At 40.0% G+C, this 16,949-nt stretch overlaps 2 protein-coding genes across 4 annotated transcripts in view; both read left to right on the top strand.

The window, feature by feature from the left end:
* Nucleotides 1-1,163: 1,163 nt before the first annotated feature.
* Nucleotides 1,164-11,273, top strand: hmgxb4 (HMG box domain containing 4). Of its 3 annotated transcripts, none has more exons than XM_012961211.3 (11): nt 1,164-1,188; nt 1,464-1,540; nt 2,141-2,289; nt 2,491-2,563; nt 2,970-3,799; nt 4,343-4,424; nt 4,877-4,941; nt 5,412-5,517; nt 6,065-6,234; nt 6,738-6,860; nt 8,988-11,273. In XM_012961211.3, exons 2-11 carry the CDS (start codon nt 1,519-1,521, stop codon nt 9,030-9,032), a joined length of 1,665 nt encoding a protein of 554 aa, XP_012816665.2. In that variant the 5' UTR covers nt 1,164-1,188; nt 1,464-1,518; the 3' UTR covers nt 9,033-11,273.
* A 1,938-nt stretch (nt 11,274-13,211) lies between these two features.
* Nucleotides 13,212-16,949, top strand: part of tom1 (target of myb1 membrane trafficking protein) — a 56,819-nt gene continuing 53,081 nt past the window's right edge. Inside the window, exon 1 of the mRNA NM_001016770.2 lies at nt 13,212-13,316. Coding sequence (NP_001016770.1) covers nt 13,265-13,316 — 52 coding nt within the window. The 5' untranslated portion in view covers nt 13,212-13,264. The remainder of the gene's footprint in view (nt 13,317-16,949) is intronic.

Genomic DNA, 16,949 nt, shown 5'->3' with positions numbered 1-16,949 from the left:
GCTTGCTGTGCAAATACTGGTGTATTTCGCAAACGCTTGAAAAATCCGTGGTAAGGCGCGTTCTAGCGTATTTACGCATTGTGTGGTTTGCTTCGAGTCTTTTCAAGTTATTTCTATGGATGATGATATCGTGCGTTTTTCAGCCGCTGAGAGAATTAGAAAATACGCAGCGTAAAAACTCCACGTGTGGCATCAGCCTAAAGGTAAGTAAAATGCAGACTCAGCCCTTAGTATGGATTTTCCATAGACTGGGCAGTTTTCACCTACCAAGGAGTACCAGCCTGGGGAAAAAACCTTAGAGATTTATTTCAAAATGATGGCACCAACCAGTAAAATACATTTTGCATGTCCTTTATGAAATTGTATGAGCATAAAGGGTTTACCATGTTTATGGCTTCATAAAACATATCTGCATGTCACTTCACTAGCCCCTAGTTTGCAAAAAAAATCTACCCTTTTTGTCAGATTGGGAGATAAGGCTCTGAAGCATGAGACCACAAAAAGAAAGCCACACTCCTTGTAAAAAAAACATCTTTAATTCTTGAGTAAATATTATGAATGGCTACCGCAATGCAAACAGCCTGTTTTGGAAAAACAAAACAAAAAAAAATCTTAAGGGATTAAGGTTTTTTTCTGAAACGCTTTTTGTGTCGCATTAGCCACTCATGTTTTTAACTCAATAATAAACGGGTTTTTTTTTTTAGGAGTGCGACTTTTTTTTTCTTTCTGTGTTCTCAGTTACACAGCGGAGGAGCACTGAGGTAAATTAACCAGCACCAATCCTCGACATTTTCCCTCGTTTATGTGAAGGCACTGAAAAGATGGGTGTCTGTGCAGATCTACTTTTTATTACTGTTTTTAATTGTGGAAGGGTAGGCATGGTGGGCAATCAGGAAAAATATTTTTTTTTAGTTCTCTGGAACAATTCGAACTCTGGGCAGAACGTAAAAACGGCTTCTACGGAAACTGGGAACTGATGTGGTGTAGGACATGGCAAAACAAAACGAAATACAAGTCTTTTCTTATTTTCTTTTTTGTTTTCTGACTTAGGTTGGATGTGAGCAACCGCTACATATTAGCGGTCCCGACTGTGTAACTCTAAGCTACGCGGGAGCGTCACTTCCAAAGGCAGCTACGTCATGCGCCGCCGCGTTACGTGTAATCGTCACGCCAATATCGCGAGAAGAGATTTGTGGCTTCGGGATTTCCTGTCAGACAGGAGACTGGGAGACTGTGGGATGTGCAGGTAGCGTTCTGGAATCGCGGACTACGTTAGGGAAAGTGGGACTGCTGGGCAGTGTGAAAGCTGTGTAGGGGTAAACATTCAGGGACTGTAACAATCGCAAGTCCCTCCACAAGTCTGCAGCTCAGTGACAGTAGGGGGCCGGTAAAGAAATTTCCAGTAAGGGAGGCACAGTATGTTTTTGGTTCCAGGTATACTTAATATAATATTTCTCTTACAGAGTTCAGACAATGTGACATTTACATTCTGGTGAAAAACTGAGGACTGTTATAGCCATGTCCTTCCGCGATTTAAGAGGTACAAATAAATCATTTCTCTGTACAGTTGTTCCCCCATATAATATAAAAGGCCCAAGGATAGTCCAGGTGCAGTTACACATAGACGTTTGCAAGGAAAACAGGTGCTGATAGGTTGCTCTATGTGACAAGACTTACTATTATACACTGTTATGTAAAGCAATGTGTGTATACTTTACAATCCAAAAGAAATAAGAGATGAAGAAGAGAAATAAGAGATGGCCTGTAGGGCGATGCTTACAAAGCATGTGTCAGTATACTCGGGAGTGGGGTCCAACATTAGCATTTTGCTTTCATTTGTCTATACTGCAGTATAGATCAAGGCTATTTGCTGTCTCATCATAACTTTGAATTACTCCCATGTGTATGTGTTTGTGTGTATATACATTAATCCATATTGAACAACCTGGGGTCTCCTTTAGCTGTCAGTAGGTTTGGCTGTGATAGTCCAACAACAACTGGAGGGCAGCAGGTTGCCTGTCCATTAAATGCAATTAAAATGAATTCAAATTTTATAAGTAAAATTTTAGAGCAGGTGTATCAGTTTATTTTGTTTTGTTTTCAAATTATGCCTCTAACCTGACCTTTTTGCTGGTATCAGAATGCATAGATTCAGAGCGTGGAATGGAGGATGTAGGTTTGGCAGCTGGCAGAAGCCAACGGGAGAAGAAGAGATCATATAAAGATCTGCTGCGTGAGGAGGAGGAAATTGCTGAGCAAGTTCGGAAGTCCTCTAAAAAGAGATCCAGGGTACGGAATTCAAAGACAGTAAAATTACATTTTGTTCACTGTTGGGTGGGGAAACAAGGTTGGAGATTTGTATAATCCTTTTATCACAATTCATTTTTATGTGGTATCATAAATATATGACTGATGTGGAGCTATCTTTTGGGATCTGTGGTAATAGTGGGGTAGAGTTAGTCTCTGCAATTATATAATTTTTTTTTTCAGGAGTTAGATTTATTCTTGGCATCTGAATCACACAAGAAGAAGAAAAAGCATTTAACAGATGACTATCATGCAGGTGAGGCTGTCTCCTTACAAATTACAGAACCAGGCAGTAAGAGCTATTTTGTTACTGCTCTTCCTTTGCTACCTACAATTATTAACTGTCTTTTCTTCTCTCTGGGGTTCTTTGCATATTTTGCCTACTTCTAACAGATGCCATCACTTCCCATATCCCAACTTCTTTCAGCCTTATTAGTTCTGTCAGCGATGACTTTTCTGCATTTTCAGTTATTGTATCTCTCTCATCTGGTGCGTGTTTGTACCATGCCATTTGAATTTAGCTGAAATCATTATAAGATGTAATTCAAAATTATTTATCAGATAAGTACTGTTTCCTTCCTGTCTCAACCCTCCTTACACAGACTTTGTCAGTTTGTTCTCTCTGTCTCAGTTAACTGATGGTTGTCTGCTATGTACTTCAGATACCCCTTCACCAGACCTTGCAAAGAAGAAAAAGAAAGCTTTACTTCCCAGTCCTGCTCCTCCTTCTTCTTCAGACACAGCTATGGATCTTCTGAAAGCCATTACTTCTCCTCAAGTGGATACCTCCACCACACACCTCCCCAAGAAACCAGAGAAAATACTGGCAACTCCTGTTAACTTTTCATCCCCCAGTCAGTCATCACACAAAGAGCATCACAAAAAAATTGGAGAAGTATCTGGGGATGATTCTTCCCATCGATCAAAGAAATCAAAACCTCTTACTCTGCGTGAGCCAGATGGCTTAAGGATGAAACTAATATTGTCTCCCAATGAAAAGAGTGAAGAAGAGTCTGCCTCACCACAGGGGGGTCCAGGACATAGTGAGGGTGCATCTTCTAAGAAAACCAGCAAGAAAACAGGAAGAGAGGAAACCGAGAGCAGATCTAGCCACAAAAAACACAAAAAGGAATCTCATACACCACGGTCTGGTGGTACACCTGATTCGGCATCATCCACTGGTGGGGAGCTGGAAGCTGGGGAACTGATCATTGATGATTCTTTCCATGAAATGAAAAAAAAGAAGAAATCAAAGAAAAGCAAAAAGAAAAAAGACAAACACAAGGATGAAAAACACAGAAAACATAGCAAAAGTAAAAGAGAGCATGAGGGGGAGCAAAGACCAACGCAAATTGCCTCTCCTGTGCTGCCCTCACCACCTCCTCCCACTGCTACAACACCAACTTCACCACCATCTGTACCTCCACAAGCACTCATTACTCACGCAGAAGAACAGTTGGATAAGAAGAAGAAAAAAGAGGACCCAGAGAAGGTTAGAGCAAATAGCCACAGTCATTCCAAATAACACTTAATTAACAATTAATGGATTGTTTAAAATGCTGTATATATGAGCAGCAGAGTGACCATTTGTTAGTAATAGTACAAAGAGCATACCATCATGGGGATATTTGAGAATGTGTTTCTCTTTTGAGACTGAGGTAAAGCAAGTTTTGTAGTGTACTTACTTATCCAGCTTGAGTGGAATACATTTATAGCCCTGCCATGCCTTTGAAAAATCTTTTATCAGCTCTACTCCTGTCTGTCAGGACAGTGACATATGGTGGGAGCCTGATCTTTCTTTATCTCCCCTGGCACACAAAAAAAGCTCAGGGTATTTTGATAATCATAAAATTAGTTACTGTTAACAGAGAGCTGAGGTCTATTGGGCACCCATACAGGAGAGAAAAATCAACATTTTCAGAACAAGCTGGAATTTAAAGATGAGCTGTTACTAGGGCTATTTTAGGATAAGAAAATAGTGGATTTGATATAAAACTTCATTATCACTTACTGATGTATGCTTATCCACCACCAGCCCAAAAAGAAGAATATGTCTGCTTACCAGGTCTTCTCCAAAGAATATCGAGGTAGCATCATTGCAGAGCACCCAGGAATTGGTAAGTAATAAAGGCATATGTTTTTATATGAGAATTGGTATATATGTTTTGTGCTCAGTGTGTAAAAATATATAAATAAATTATAAAACAAAATTACACTCGGTCTTTTTTAAGATTCCCTGTGCCCTCTCAGCAGTAGCTTGTAGGGTAGCAGATAGTAGACAGTCTTTGCTACCAGGAAATTTTGCCTGTTTATGAATACGATTCTTCAATCACTAAGAGGCAACTGTTTGTCCAAGAAAACTGTCCTTTCCCCCAAACAACTCACTGTTAGAAACAGGTACGTATTTGTTAACAATAACAAATAGGTACCTGCGTTGTGAAAGTATATATAAATATAACACTTTTTTTTAGAAATGTCAAAAAGGGTATATTGTAAATTATGAATAAATTCTTCTTGGTATATTTGTTTTTTTACTTGCTATTTTACTCACTTTTCTTCCTGTTAACAGACTTTGGGGAGTTAAGTAAGAAACTTGCTGAGGTGTGGAAGCAGCTTCCGGAAAAAGATAAACTTGTGAGTTCCCTTTCTGAATGATTATATTACGTTTTATATAGAATTTTAAAATAATTTAAGTGCTTTGTACAGGCACTTACAGTTAATCAGGATTTTAAAAAAGTAAAATCCTGATTAACTGTAAGTTACCCATTGTTCAGTTCAATTCACAAAGAAATTTGAGTAGTAGAGTTAAGAAGTAGTACTTTTACAATGCTCAGCAGAACATTTTAGTGTTTTTAGTGTTACATGGCTTTAGAGTGTCTTTACGGGGGGTTTAGCCATGACGGAAAAAATAACCTGAGATTATTGTCCACTACTCCTTAACCCAAAGGGGCCCCCTTTTTGAGTTTTATCCTAACAAAGTGACTCCATAAAATATTAAAGTTTAATTTTTTTTACTTCTGTTTTCTTTCTAATGTAAAACAATGCAAAACTAATTTTAGGTGTGTGTAAGTTTGAGTGTATTTTTTTTTTTTTACAAACTGTAGGCTTGGAAACAAAAGGCTCAGTATCTCCAGCACAAACAGAACAAAGCTGAGGCCACTACTGTGAAACGGAAATCCAGCTCCTCTGAGTCTGCTGCAAGGAGCAAAGGTATTGTCCAGTGGCAGTCAGAATTAATAATGTACATAACAATTTTTACTGTGCCATGTTTCCTGCAAAGCTGCTGTTGTTAAAATACCAAACCCTTTATTCAGAAACTGGTTTACCAGCTAGGCACAGATCTGTGACTGCTTAGTCCACTTGGTGAGAATGAAGAGGGCAGCACAGTTCCATTGTACATTTGCCCATTTTGTGAAGAAATCTTCACAAAAACGTCATAGTGCTCTGATGTAAGTCTTCTACATGAAGACACCTCCAGCACACACAGGGCTACAAGAGCATGCAATGTAGCCTCTTATTGTGGAAAGGAAAGGCAAGATCACTCTAATGACTTCTTAGTGTTTAATTAAAATACTTTTAACATACTGTTGGTGTTGGGATTTTTGATTAAGAGGTAGTTTGCCTACTATTGCACTCAAGTACCAAGATTAATGATAGGCTGTTTCTGATAGCAATTAAGCAAATATACATTTCCATTTATATAATGATGGAACTGTTTGTCTTAAGTCTGTCATCCTTATGTATTCTATTTTTTCAGGCTCATCTTCCGGTCTCCCCTCCCCAAACAAGAAGTCACCAACCAGTGTTGTTTCCTTCTCCACCTCTCCAGCCAAGGTCCCTGACACAGAGCCAATTGATGTAGCTGCACATTTGCAGCTGCTAGGGGAGTCTCTAAGCCTAATCGGACACCGCCTCCAGGAGACAGAAGTTAGCATTTAATTTATTTGGTTTTTAGTAGTGGTAGTCCGCTTATGGATGCTAAAATGTGTAGAATTATTAGAGGTAGAGAGCTACAGGTTGTATAATACTTATTTCTTGCACCCTTAAAGCATGATTGACTAAATGTTGCAACAGTGCTGTTTCTGAGGCTGCTTTCACCTCAGGGAACATCCCCAGCAAAGTTCCCCCTTATTTCTTTTTGGCAGTGTGCACAAAACATTTGGGTGACTTTGAGCATAAATTTATAAAGCAGGCAATAAACGTACTGATTTCAGCAAATGTATTTGTGATGGTGTTTGTTTGTTTACAAACATATGAACACTTGTACAGTAGTTGGCTCATGTGCAATCAGTCAGATACTAAAGATTTGATAGTTGGAAAAAAAAAATCATTTTTATTTAAGGTAAAATAATAATAAGGTAAAATAATCTTTTCTTTGACTTATTATAAATCATCCTGCCTAACCATCTTTCCTTACTTATATTTCAAAGGGAATGGTTGCTGTCTCTGGCAGTCTGTCTGTGCTACTGGATTCTATCCTGTGTGCCCTGGGCCCATTGGTATGTCTTACAAGTCATGTGCCACAGCTCAATGCTTGCCCCAAGCAAATACTGGTGAGTATGAAACTGAGTGGAAATGTAAAATATTTATAATGGATTTGTTAATCTGGAAACACACACGCATTACAAATGCCTGCCTGTTGTAATTCTGTTGCATCATTTAAAAGTAAATCTCCATGATGTAAAGTACTGCAGAAAGTGTGCACAGAGAGAGAGTACATTTCTTCTAAGGACACTTGATTGTGCATTAGCTAAGGGTGTGCTAAGTATTTTTTGACATTACAGTGATGAAATTGGGAGCCAAGGGACTGCATTCCAAAGGCCTCAGAGTTTGCCATAAAGTAAATAATGATTAGGGTAAATATCACTCCACCAAACACACAACACTAGATGAAGATGTAAGTCAGCATACAAGTATAGTATGGACAAAGGACTGTATGGAACTGTCATCACAAATGAACCACTTAATTTTCTAATTCTTTTCTTCCAGTCTGCACTGACAGTCTGGGCCTATGAGAAAAAAAAGTTTCCAGTTAGTTCAAAATCTCCTTTTTATCCTCACACAGGCATTAATAGTGTTCTGTTATTTTCTGCCAGATTGATCCTAATGTCACATAAAGCCTTTTCTCTGCCAGTAGCTAAAACACCAGTACTGCTCTGAAGTGGAAGCAGCCATTCGGTGTTGGACTGGCCCACCAGGATACCAGGAAAACTCCCGGTGGGCCCAGGTGTCATTGGGCCCTCCTGCTCCTGACCCATCTGGTTTATGGTCATTCCCTATTTCTGAATGGAAAGAAAGAGGAGAAATAAATGGAAAATAGATGCTAGCATGTAAATTAGGAGACTAGGAGAATGAAGAGTTTGGGTGAGAAAAGAAGGAAAAATAGTTTGGAAAGCAGAGCCTAGGGTCTAAAGTTTTCTGGTGGGCCCCTGGGGTCCCAGTCCGACACTGCAGCCATTGACTTAAATAGCAACTGTCTGATACTGTTAAAGTTAAATCCACCGGCAGAAACAGTGGAGGTAGCAACACTGTGCTATTAGCTGTAGAGCTATGCTACATGGGGTGTTTTGTTCACTGCTGCTATCTGGCCAAAAAAAATCAGTGGTCAAAATGCCGCTGTGCATAAATGAAGTGTCGTACAGAGCACATGTGGAGCAGTGCAGAAACACTCAAGGAAATAAAAGTATAACATATTAAAGGAACGGTAACACTAAAAAATAAAAATGTTTTAAAATAATTAACATATAATGTACTGTTGCCCTGCACTGGTAAAAGTTGCGCGTTTGCTTCAGAAAGACTACTATAGTTAATAGAAATAGCTGCTGTGTAGCCATGGGGGCAGCCATTTAAATTGAAAAAAGGAGAAAAGGCACAGGTTACATAAGAAGATAACAGATAAACTGTGTAGAATACAATGGGAATCTGCTACTTATCTGTTATCTGCTTAGTAACCTGTGCCTTTTCTCCTTTTTTCAATTTAAATGGCTGTCCCCGTTGCTACACAGCAGGGTATTTATATAAACTGCAGTAGTGTTTATGAAGCAAACTCACAAATTTTACCAGTGCAGGGCAATAGTACATAATATATTAATTATTTTTATACACTTTCATTTTTTGGTGTTACTGTTCCTTTAAAGCTTACAGAATGGGAGGGAAAATCAGTGAAACCAGTACTTTGGTCAGTAGACACCTTTCTTGAGAAAAGCAGCAAAGCAGGGAGGTGCCAGCCTATGGAAAATATAATCAGAAGTAAATAGGAGCACAACATGGGATTTACCCTGATCGGTTCTTAGCAACTTGATGAATGCATGTTCTTGCACATATTTAATTAAACCTGGAAATGTGCACTCATCAATCCCCTCTATTTTATATGTTTGTAGTAAATGTAGGCTCTTATCCTTGCAGTGTTCTCACAACCCTTTTTGTATAACTTTCTGTTTGCCCATGCTTTACAAAGCGCTTTATAAGCACAGTTTCCCAGAAGTACATTGCCATTGAGAAGAACTTGGGAATATAAGCTTTAGAGTTCCCACCATAAAAATGAGAGCACCTAAAATGTTTCATTATATTTAACAAAAAAAAAAGATTTTCAGCATAAGCATTATATACAGATGTATATTTCTCTTTGAAATTCTCACTTGAAGGTTTTATTCATTATTATTCCTTATTGCTTCTTCTAGTCAAACACATTGGACAACATTGCCTACGTGATGCCTGGCTTATGACAGTAAAGGACTTGTTGGTAAAAGAGAGAATAAATAAAGGGCATCAGATGCCAGATTTTATATTTGTACAGTATTAATGGTATACAAAGTATACAGTATTTTATACTCACTGTCTTTTATTGTCTTTTAGAAGTCAGCACTGAATACATCTATTTATTTGGCCTGGGTGCAGGTACACTGGTGTTGAAATGCATACTTGCACATTTCAGGGCTGAAATCCTCTCCGTGTACCTGCACCCTGCCCAACGCAGTGGCACCTGGTGCAGACATATGAGAGGGCTGATTCTTGCCTTGCATTGATCTGCAGGCCGAAAAACAGCCCATTGTTGCATTAGCCTTATATGAGGGCTTATATACATATAGTAATAAAATAATTTTAAAAATAGAATCTACTTCCTGTTTGCTGGACCATATCAGATAGCATTCTTAATTTCACGTTGAAGAGGAGCAGACTAGAATCACAAAGAAATAAAAAGACCTAATGTGAATGACCCATGGCAGAGCTGATTGGATTACTTCTATGTAGCATATAAGAAAAGTACAGTGAATTTCAGCTGCGTGTGCCTGCAACCGGGCGGGTTCATTGCTCCCTGGGGCAGCCACAACGAGAATGTTTGTTTTTTCAAGTGTACGGACGTATTGTTAGCCTTCGCTTATCGGCAGGCTGACAATATGCCCTGTTTGACCTTGCCCTAAATCTTAAATATAAATGCCTTTTTTACCCATCAAATTTAGTCTTCCTTCAACATCATAGTTTTGAATTTATACCATTTTTCTAAGAAGGTCAAATACTGCCTTTAAATGAAGGGTCTTCTAGTGTTGTTTTAGTAAGGTTCCATAGTTTTTTCTCCTGCAGTTTTCTGCTGGCTGAGAATTACCCATGACTGCCTCCTGCACCTCTAATTTACACTTACAAAAACAGGGACCAATGATTAGATCATACAGCAACGGGGCTATAGAGACCCATCAAACCTATTTAATAGATATCTGGTGGATTTTCAGATTGATTTTGCTCATACGGGCCTTCCGAAATGACTGCAAACAGACCAATAAGCTGTTGACTAGGTCTGGAGGGGCTGAGTTGGCTGCTTTTACAGCAGGGAAACATCAACGCTTTTCTCAGTAAATATATTTCTAATGGGGCTATTGACATGAAATTTATACCAGATGTCGGCAACAACCCAAGTAATCCACACATATAAAGAAATCAAAACAAATTAGTCCATAAATTAAGTTATGTGTAGTAAAGTGGAATGATACAGGGAAGAAGTATTGAACTCACAGTTATTGAAATGTATTTAATACTTAGTAGAAAAGCCTTTGTTGGCTTCAAGGTGCCTCCTGTGTGGAGAAACTAGTTTCATGCATTGCTCAGGTGGGATTTTGGCCCGTTCTTCCACACAAACTCAGTGCCAATTTTCTTAGAATGTAATTTTCAGCCGTTTGGGTTAGCTACACATTATGTCAGTGATTCCAAAACTGTGGGTCTGAGGCCTGGAGCAATGGCAGGGTGGTTGAATTATGGTAGGATTTGGGGGAAAAAGCCTATTTGCTCTCCTAGATACACTTGAACGCACAGTAAAACAAAAAAAGGTTATTTGTGGTAAACCCTTTCATTTGCTGTCCTGGGTATACTTAGGCCTGGGCCTAGTGCAGCATGCCGCCCAGCTGCATCTAAATTGGTTCTGAAAGTACTGGCAACACCTAGGAGATTGGATAGCTCTTTAAATCTCCCATGCCAGTCTCCAGACCCAATGAGGAAGGACTTGCACAGGTACACATTCTCACAAAAGGGGAGGGGGGGTTTCAATGAGCGGTGCTGGCCTAGGAGCACCCGCTGATTAAATCTAGGCCTGGTCTGAATATTTAATACACAATCATTTTCTGTACTTGTAACCTCGTTATGAACTAAGGGGGTGCCCTGAGCAACGACTGTGTAAATATTGGATTGAATTCTTTATTTATCTAATTGATTTGGATGAAAGATATAATGAGCGGGAGGGCGTGTGTGTAGGAAAGGCTGTAATTGTTATATAATAATTACATCATGCTTTCAGTATTGCAAGTTCTAAACAAAATAAAAGATGTAGGAAAACTGCTTTCTTTTTGTATTGTAACATTACCAACTGATCTTATATTTTATTTCAATGACACAGAAGTGTAAACAGTCCTGCATTGTCTTTGTGTATCATTTTTAAGATTGTTTTTAATAGTTTTTTATTAATAAAAAATAAAACATGATCTCTTGTTATTTGCGTATATAATTCTGGTCTGTCTGAGAACTTTTCGAGAAGAGTGACAATATAACTTTTGTGAGATTCAGTCATGAACCAGAGGGTTACTTATTGCACATTCCTTCACAGCCAGAGGGAAATGGCCTAGTGTTTTGGTTGTCATTACTGGATGCAGAGACAACCAATAGTCCATTTGTGCAGGTGGGTTATCTGTAAATTGGTAATCTAATTAGCACCTCGCATGAATCAAACATGGCGTAGATGCAATTTCCCTGTTCAGCTCAAAGAATAAGAAAAAGATTTAAACAACAGGCTAAATGTATGTTCACCATAAGCCCTATTCATTACACTCTGGTTAAATCCCCTTTAGGGATTACCTTATACAAACAGGGAAAAATAGAGGCCAACTCATCTGTGGTTTAAAAGGCACATCAACCAATGAAAGCAAATGCAGATTTATAAAATAATTGTTAGCCTATAGGGGAGGGAATGTATATATGATGGTTTCTTCTCCCTTAAATACTATTTTATACCTAGTGATTGTGTCACTGGTGATGTGGCCCTAAGTAATAGAAGGTATACCGAAATCCAAAGATTATATATGGCATTTGTGTGACTTCTACCCCCCCCTCTTGAACATTAACTCCATACAAATAAGATGTGGACTTTATCACATTATATGCTTTGAAGTGGTGAGAATCTAAATCCCCCTGCATTCCATCCTTGAGGGGGGGGGGGGTGTTGTGAATTGCAATGACCATCTCAGTGCAGGAATGCTGTATTCAGGGTGTGCATATGTGTTTTTTTTTGTTTTTTTTTTTAAATGGGGCATTAAGCTCCAAGAGGGAACTGTACTGCCAAATCTGGTATTACACTTCTTTAGAGGATTGTAAGATTATTTAAACCCCTCATATTTCCACGCTATAGAGACCTGGTTGGCCTAATTGGGGCATAGCCACACCTGACTCATAATCCATACCTGGATTTCTAACCTGTGTTTTTACCCAGTCATAATTGTAAGTGGTTGAACTGTCATTTAATGCCATGAGTCATTGTGCCATTTAAATCTGGGAGTTACTGTGTCATTTAGTTCTGGCAGTGCCTGTCCCATCTGAGGCCATGAGTCACTGTGGAATTTAATTCTAGAAATTGCTGTGTCCTTCAATGCTGAGGTCACCCTGATTTTTTTTTCCACCACTAACTATTGTTTTACTTAAACACTCAGTCCCAGGGTAGTTTTGTGCAGGCCATCGCTCCCCTCTCCCAACCGCTTTAGTCTGGCTTCCAGACATGGTGCATGAGCATTATACTACTGGAAATCTGTACTATGAATGTGCCAAGTCTGATGCAGCATAGATTAGGCTGCCACCTTTTTTGCCATATAATACCAGCTTTTCCTATTGCATATTCTTAGAGCAGGATGTTACAATCTAATAAATACCAGACAGATGCCAACTCTTAGGGGCAGATCTATTATTATTATTTGAACCTGGCGTGTAAAATATTCGTGGTAAGAACATGGCTGAGAAAGCTTCATTTTGCTTGCACTGTCTTTCATTTTTTTTAAAAGGTATATATATGCAAATACAAACGCACTGCTCTACTGACGACATTGGCAGCACTACACAGGGGGTATTGAACGCTTGAAGCTTTTGCCAAATGTTGCCGTACAATGCCCGTACTGGTTTAAATCATTGATGTCTGTGAATAAATATGTAAGGGTGAAACACAATTTCCTGTTGGCTTGTCCCTGCAATGCGCCGCTGCCCTAATCCCTGGCTCACTATCCCTGGCTGCCGCCTCAGTCGCATCTGACTGCACTCAGCTGACAAGCCTTGGGATCAACAGCAGCTTCCGGAATGGGCGGGACTAAGGCAGTGGGCGTACCTCGTCTAGCGCACTAAGAAGTTGGGCGTGTCCGCATCTGAGGCAAGTGTGTCACATGATCAATCCTCCCAGCAGAGGCCGTGGTTGGTGCGGAAGAGTTGCAGTGGCATCATGGATTTCCTGCTGGGAAACGCGTTTGCAACCCCAGTGGGGCAGCGAATCGGTGAGTCCTGAGCGTTGCGTCTTTAATAAGAAGTAAGAGAGGGCTGAGGTGTGCGGCTTTGCGACCCTTTAAGCCTCGTCTCTTTCAGCCAATGGGAAGTTGTCTCGTTTCCGAGGGTAGCCTATCAGGAGCCGCCGTTGCATTGTCTTTGGTAAATATTGCAACAGATACATCGGATACCAGGCTACCGGCATAGGCATTCTGGCTGCTTTGTAGGTGAAATAGCAACCATTTAGCTCCCACAATACCTGCCAGAGGGCTGTTATTGGCTTTGCTTAGTAGGGCACGCCCAGGTGTTTAAACATTTCGTGCTACTCGTTATCTGCCCCAACTTTCTGCCTCTCAGTAAAGTAGGGAATGGTTGGAATGTGTCACCTATTGGCAATGCATGGCAAATACGTCTAATATTCCAGCACCATAGTGGGAGGTTCCCAGCCATAGTGTCCCTACCCGCTCTGTGCTGCCTCACATACAGTCCCTGTAACTGCCTGTGTTATGTAATGGGGCTTTTCCCTTTCTGTGACTGTATTACTTAATGCTGCTGTTCATTGCTGAGGTTCAAAGGAGAACTAAAGCTTAACTACAGAAGTAGGGAAAAATGTTGTACATTTAGTTTTGTACCAGCCCCAGGCACCCACAGCCCTAGGCACCCACATCCCTTTAGCAATGAATAGCTGTGCCTGTCAAAGGATGCCCTTGAATTAAAACTGCAGGTATAGGTGCCATTGGGCCGAATTGGAAAGCTGAAATGTGCCAACTTTACTTAATAAGGTGTGCCCAATATATAATTTGCTGCCTGACAGCAGTTAAGGTGGCTATACACGGACAGATTTCAGCTGCTGATTCTGATCTTTCAGACCAATTCAGCAGCTTATTTCCCCGTTCATGGGCACCCCGACCAATATCTGGCCTAAAATTGGGTACATCTTGATTGGGCAGGTTCTATTTAACGTCAGATGGGGGACTGCATCAGCTTGTTGATGCGGTCCCCAATCCAACTGCACCTATGCCCACCATTGTAATTTGATTGTTTGACCCTAGGGCCAAACGATAGAATTAGCCTGATGTCACTACCTTAAAGGAGAAGGAAAGGCTAAGTCACTTGGGGGGTGCCAAAATGTTAGGCACCCCCAAGTGACTTAAATCGCTTTCCTTGTACCCCGGGCTGGTGCCCCTGTTAGGAAAAAACTGCACCAGCCCGGGGTACCTGTAACGCTTCCTCCTTCCTGCTTCGTTCTGACTAAACGACAGGCGCATGCGCAGTATAGTGAAAAGCTGACTTCTCTGTTAAATTTCGGCTTTTCACTCTACTGCGCATGCGCGCGCGACCCAAGATGGAAGGAGGAAGCGCTTCCTACAGGTACCCCGGATGGTGCTGTTTTCTCTGTACAGGGGCACCAGCCGGGGTACAAGGTAAGCGATTAAAGTCACTTGGGGGTGCCTAACATTTTGGCACCCCCAAGTGACTTTGCCTTTCCTTCTCCTTTAAGATACACTCTGTGTATGGCTTCTTTATTTACTGGGACTAAGTACACTTTTTGTTTGGATGCCTTCAGGGTCAGGCTGGAGTGTGCAGGACCCACTGGAGCTGACACCCCACAGGGTCCCTCCGGCCTGACCCACCACCATCCCACCACCCCAGCACATAGCTCATACTTTTTTCCTGGTGTTCTGCTGGCCCAACCTGAGCCTTCACTACCTTCTCTCTTTATACTGTACTTGCCCTGTACTTAGCTGGATACTTTACTTAAGGCTAATAAATGCCATATTTTATATTATAAACTGACTGCACTGGCTTAAAGTTTCAGCATCTCTATAGTAGTAATGATATAGGTCCTTACAGTTGTCACAGGAGCTCCTCATCTTGGATTCTGTCGTCCCCCCCAAGGTAGACTTGGGGGTCGCTGCAAATGATCAAGCAGAAAATGAGGGTTGTCTCTCATATAAGCTGATTCTACAGGGCTAATTATTCAATCCTCATGCAAATGCCCTGGTTTTAGATCTGTCATGTAATGTGAATAAATTACTAATCAGCTTTTTACTGTTACAGTTATACTCTATTTATGCAGTATATTTTGAGTCGGTCCCTAACCTTAGTAACTGCCAGCAGCAGAAAGCATGTGCAGGGAATCAGCAGATAAGAAGATTGGGGGCTACTGGGGCATCTTTGGGGACACAGATATTCCCTGCTAAAGGGTTGTGGTCACCTTGGGCTGCTACAAAAACCCAAAACATAATGTACAACATTTCTGCTTACGTCTTTACTTAGGCTTTAGTTCTCCTTTAAAGGGCTCGTTGATGCGGTCCCCGGACTGACTTTACCTATGCCTGTCATTATAATTGGATCTTTTGGCCCCAGGCCAAATAGCAATTTTATATACAAATAACTCAAAAACCATTACAAACTTGTAATAAATGTATATTGCAAAGCTGCTTAGAATTTTGGTTTCTTTTATTAGGCAAAACATTATATTTTGCATTGCCTTGTCCTTTATGGCACTGGAAAGCCCATCAGTGCAATTTAGTATTTTCTATTGCAGAACTCCCAACAAGATTTTCTTTGATGCATCCTAAACCTACAACAAAAAAACTGTTTTTTTGCATAATGAAAGAAAATGTATTTCAAAGCAATTTTATAATATTCAGTAAGTAATTATTTTGAATGATTTAAAGGTATAGGATATATTATCCAAAATGCTTGGGACCTTGGGTTTTCTGGACATGGAAAATAAATAAATGAATACATGAGCAGTGTGGAAGTTTTTTTTCCATAGAGCTATTATAGCTCAATAAAGAACCAGTAAGAGCCATAAAAATGAAAGTGTTATGTATCCATTTATATATAATGTACTGTTATGTTGCACTAGTAAAAGTTGTGCATCTACTTCAGAAGAACTACTATATATATATATATATATATATATATATATATATATATATATATATATATATATAAATGCTTAGATGCTGCACACCATATGAGGTGATACTACCTGGGTGCCTGTGCAAAAATAATTAAACAGGCATAGAAGTGACGGCACACGCAGGATTTTCACACACAGATGAGAAGTATGTTGGCGTTTTATAAATACATGTTTTATAAATACATGTTAACAGCAATAATAATCGTTCTATACACGCGGTGCATCCTGCGTTTGTTTTAGGTTCAGATAAATTATGAAATCAATCCTGACTATGTTTACAGAGTTATATGGTCCCTAGATATGTCACTGCTCATTACTCTCCAGCCTCAGCGGAGACTTATCCCTCGGCACCTTTTCTGCACAGCAAATAGTGATCTAATTGTAGATCTACTGAAATTGTCATGTGTTTACATTTAAATAGAGAGCATTTAAAAAGAAAAATAAAACCATGTATGTGCTTCTTGTATTTACCAGGGGATATTGTGGCTGGTTTGTCAGCTGGCCTGATGTGTTTCCTGACTCATGTTGCTTTTCACATCTCACTTGAGATCCTTCTGGACATAGTGCAAGTTCATGTGCTGGGTGTATGTATCTGGTTACATTCCTGACGGGGGCAGCCATAGATGCCTGCTACAAACTGCTCAATTTTCCAGCAGTAAGAATGTATGCTTCCACAATTTTGTCTAGACTCTTCTAACCCAGTATCCTT

The sequence above is a fragment of the Xenopus tropicalis genome, chromosome 4 (assembly GCF_000004195.4).
Source record: "Xenopus tropicalis strain Nigerian chromosome 4, UCB_Xtro_10.0, whole genome shotgun sequence".
Taxonomy (NCBI): domain Eukaryota; kingdom Metazoa; phylum Chordata; class Amphibia; order Anura; family Pipidae; genus Xenopus; species Xenopus tropicalis.
Note: the sequence above shows the minus strand (reverse complement) of the source record. Positions and strands in the feature narration are given on the sequence as shown.

Bases quoted from the DNA above. Each gene is read 5' to 3' on its own strand.
- hmgxb4 (XM_012961211.3), top strand. From the start codon at position 1,519: ATGTCCTTCCGCGATTTAAGAG. The intron at 1,541-2,140 runs GTACAAATAAAT...TGCTGGTATCAG, and splicing joins GTCCTTCCGCGATTTAAGAG to AATGCATAGATTCAGAGCGT. The intron at 6,861-8,987 runs GTGAGTATGAAA...TGCTTCTTCTAG, and splicing joins CTTGCCCCAAGCAAATACTG to TCAAACACATTGGACAACAT.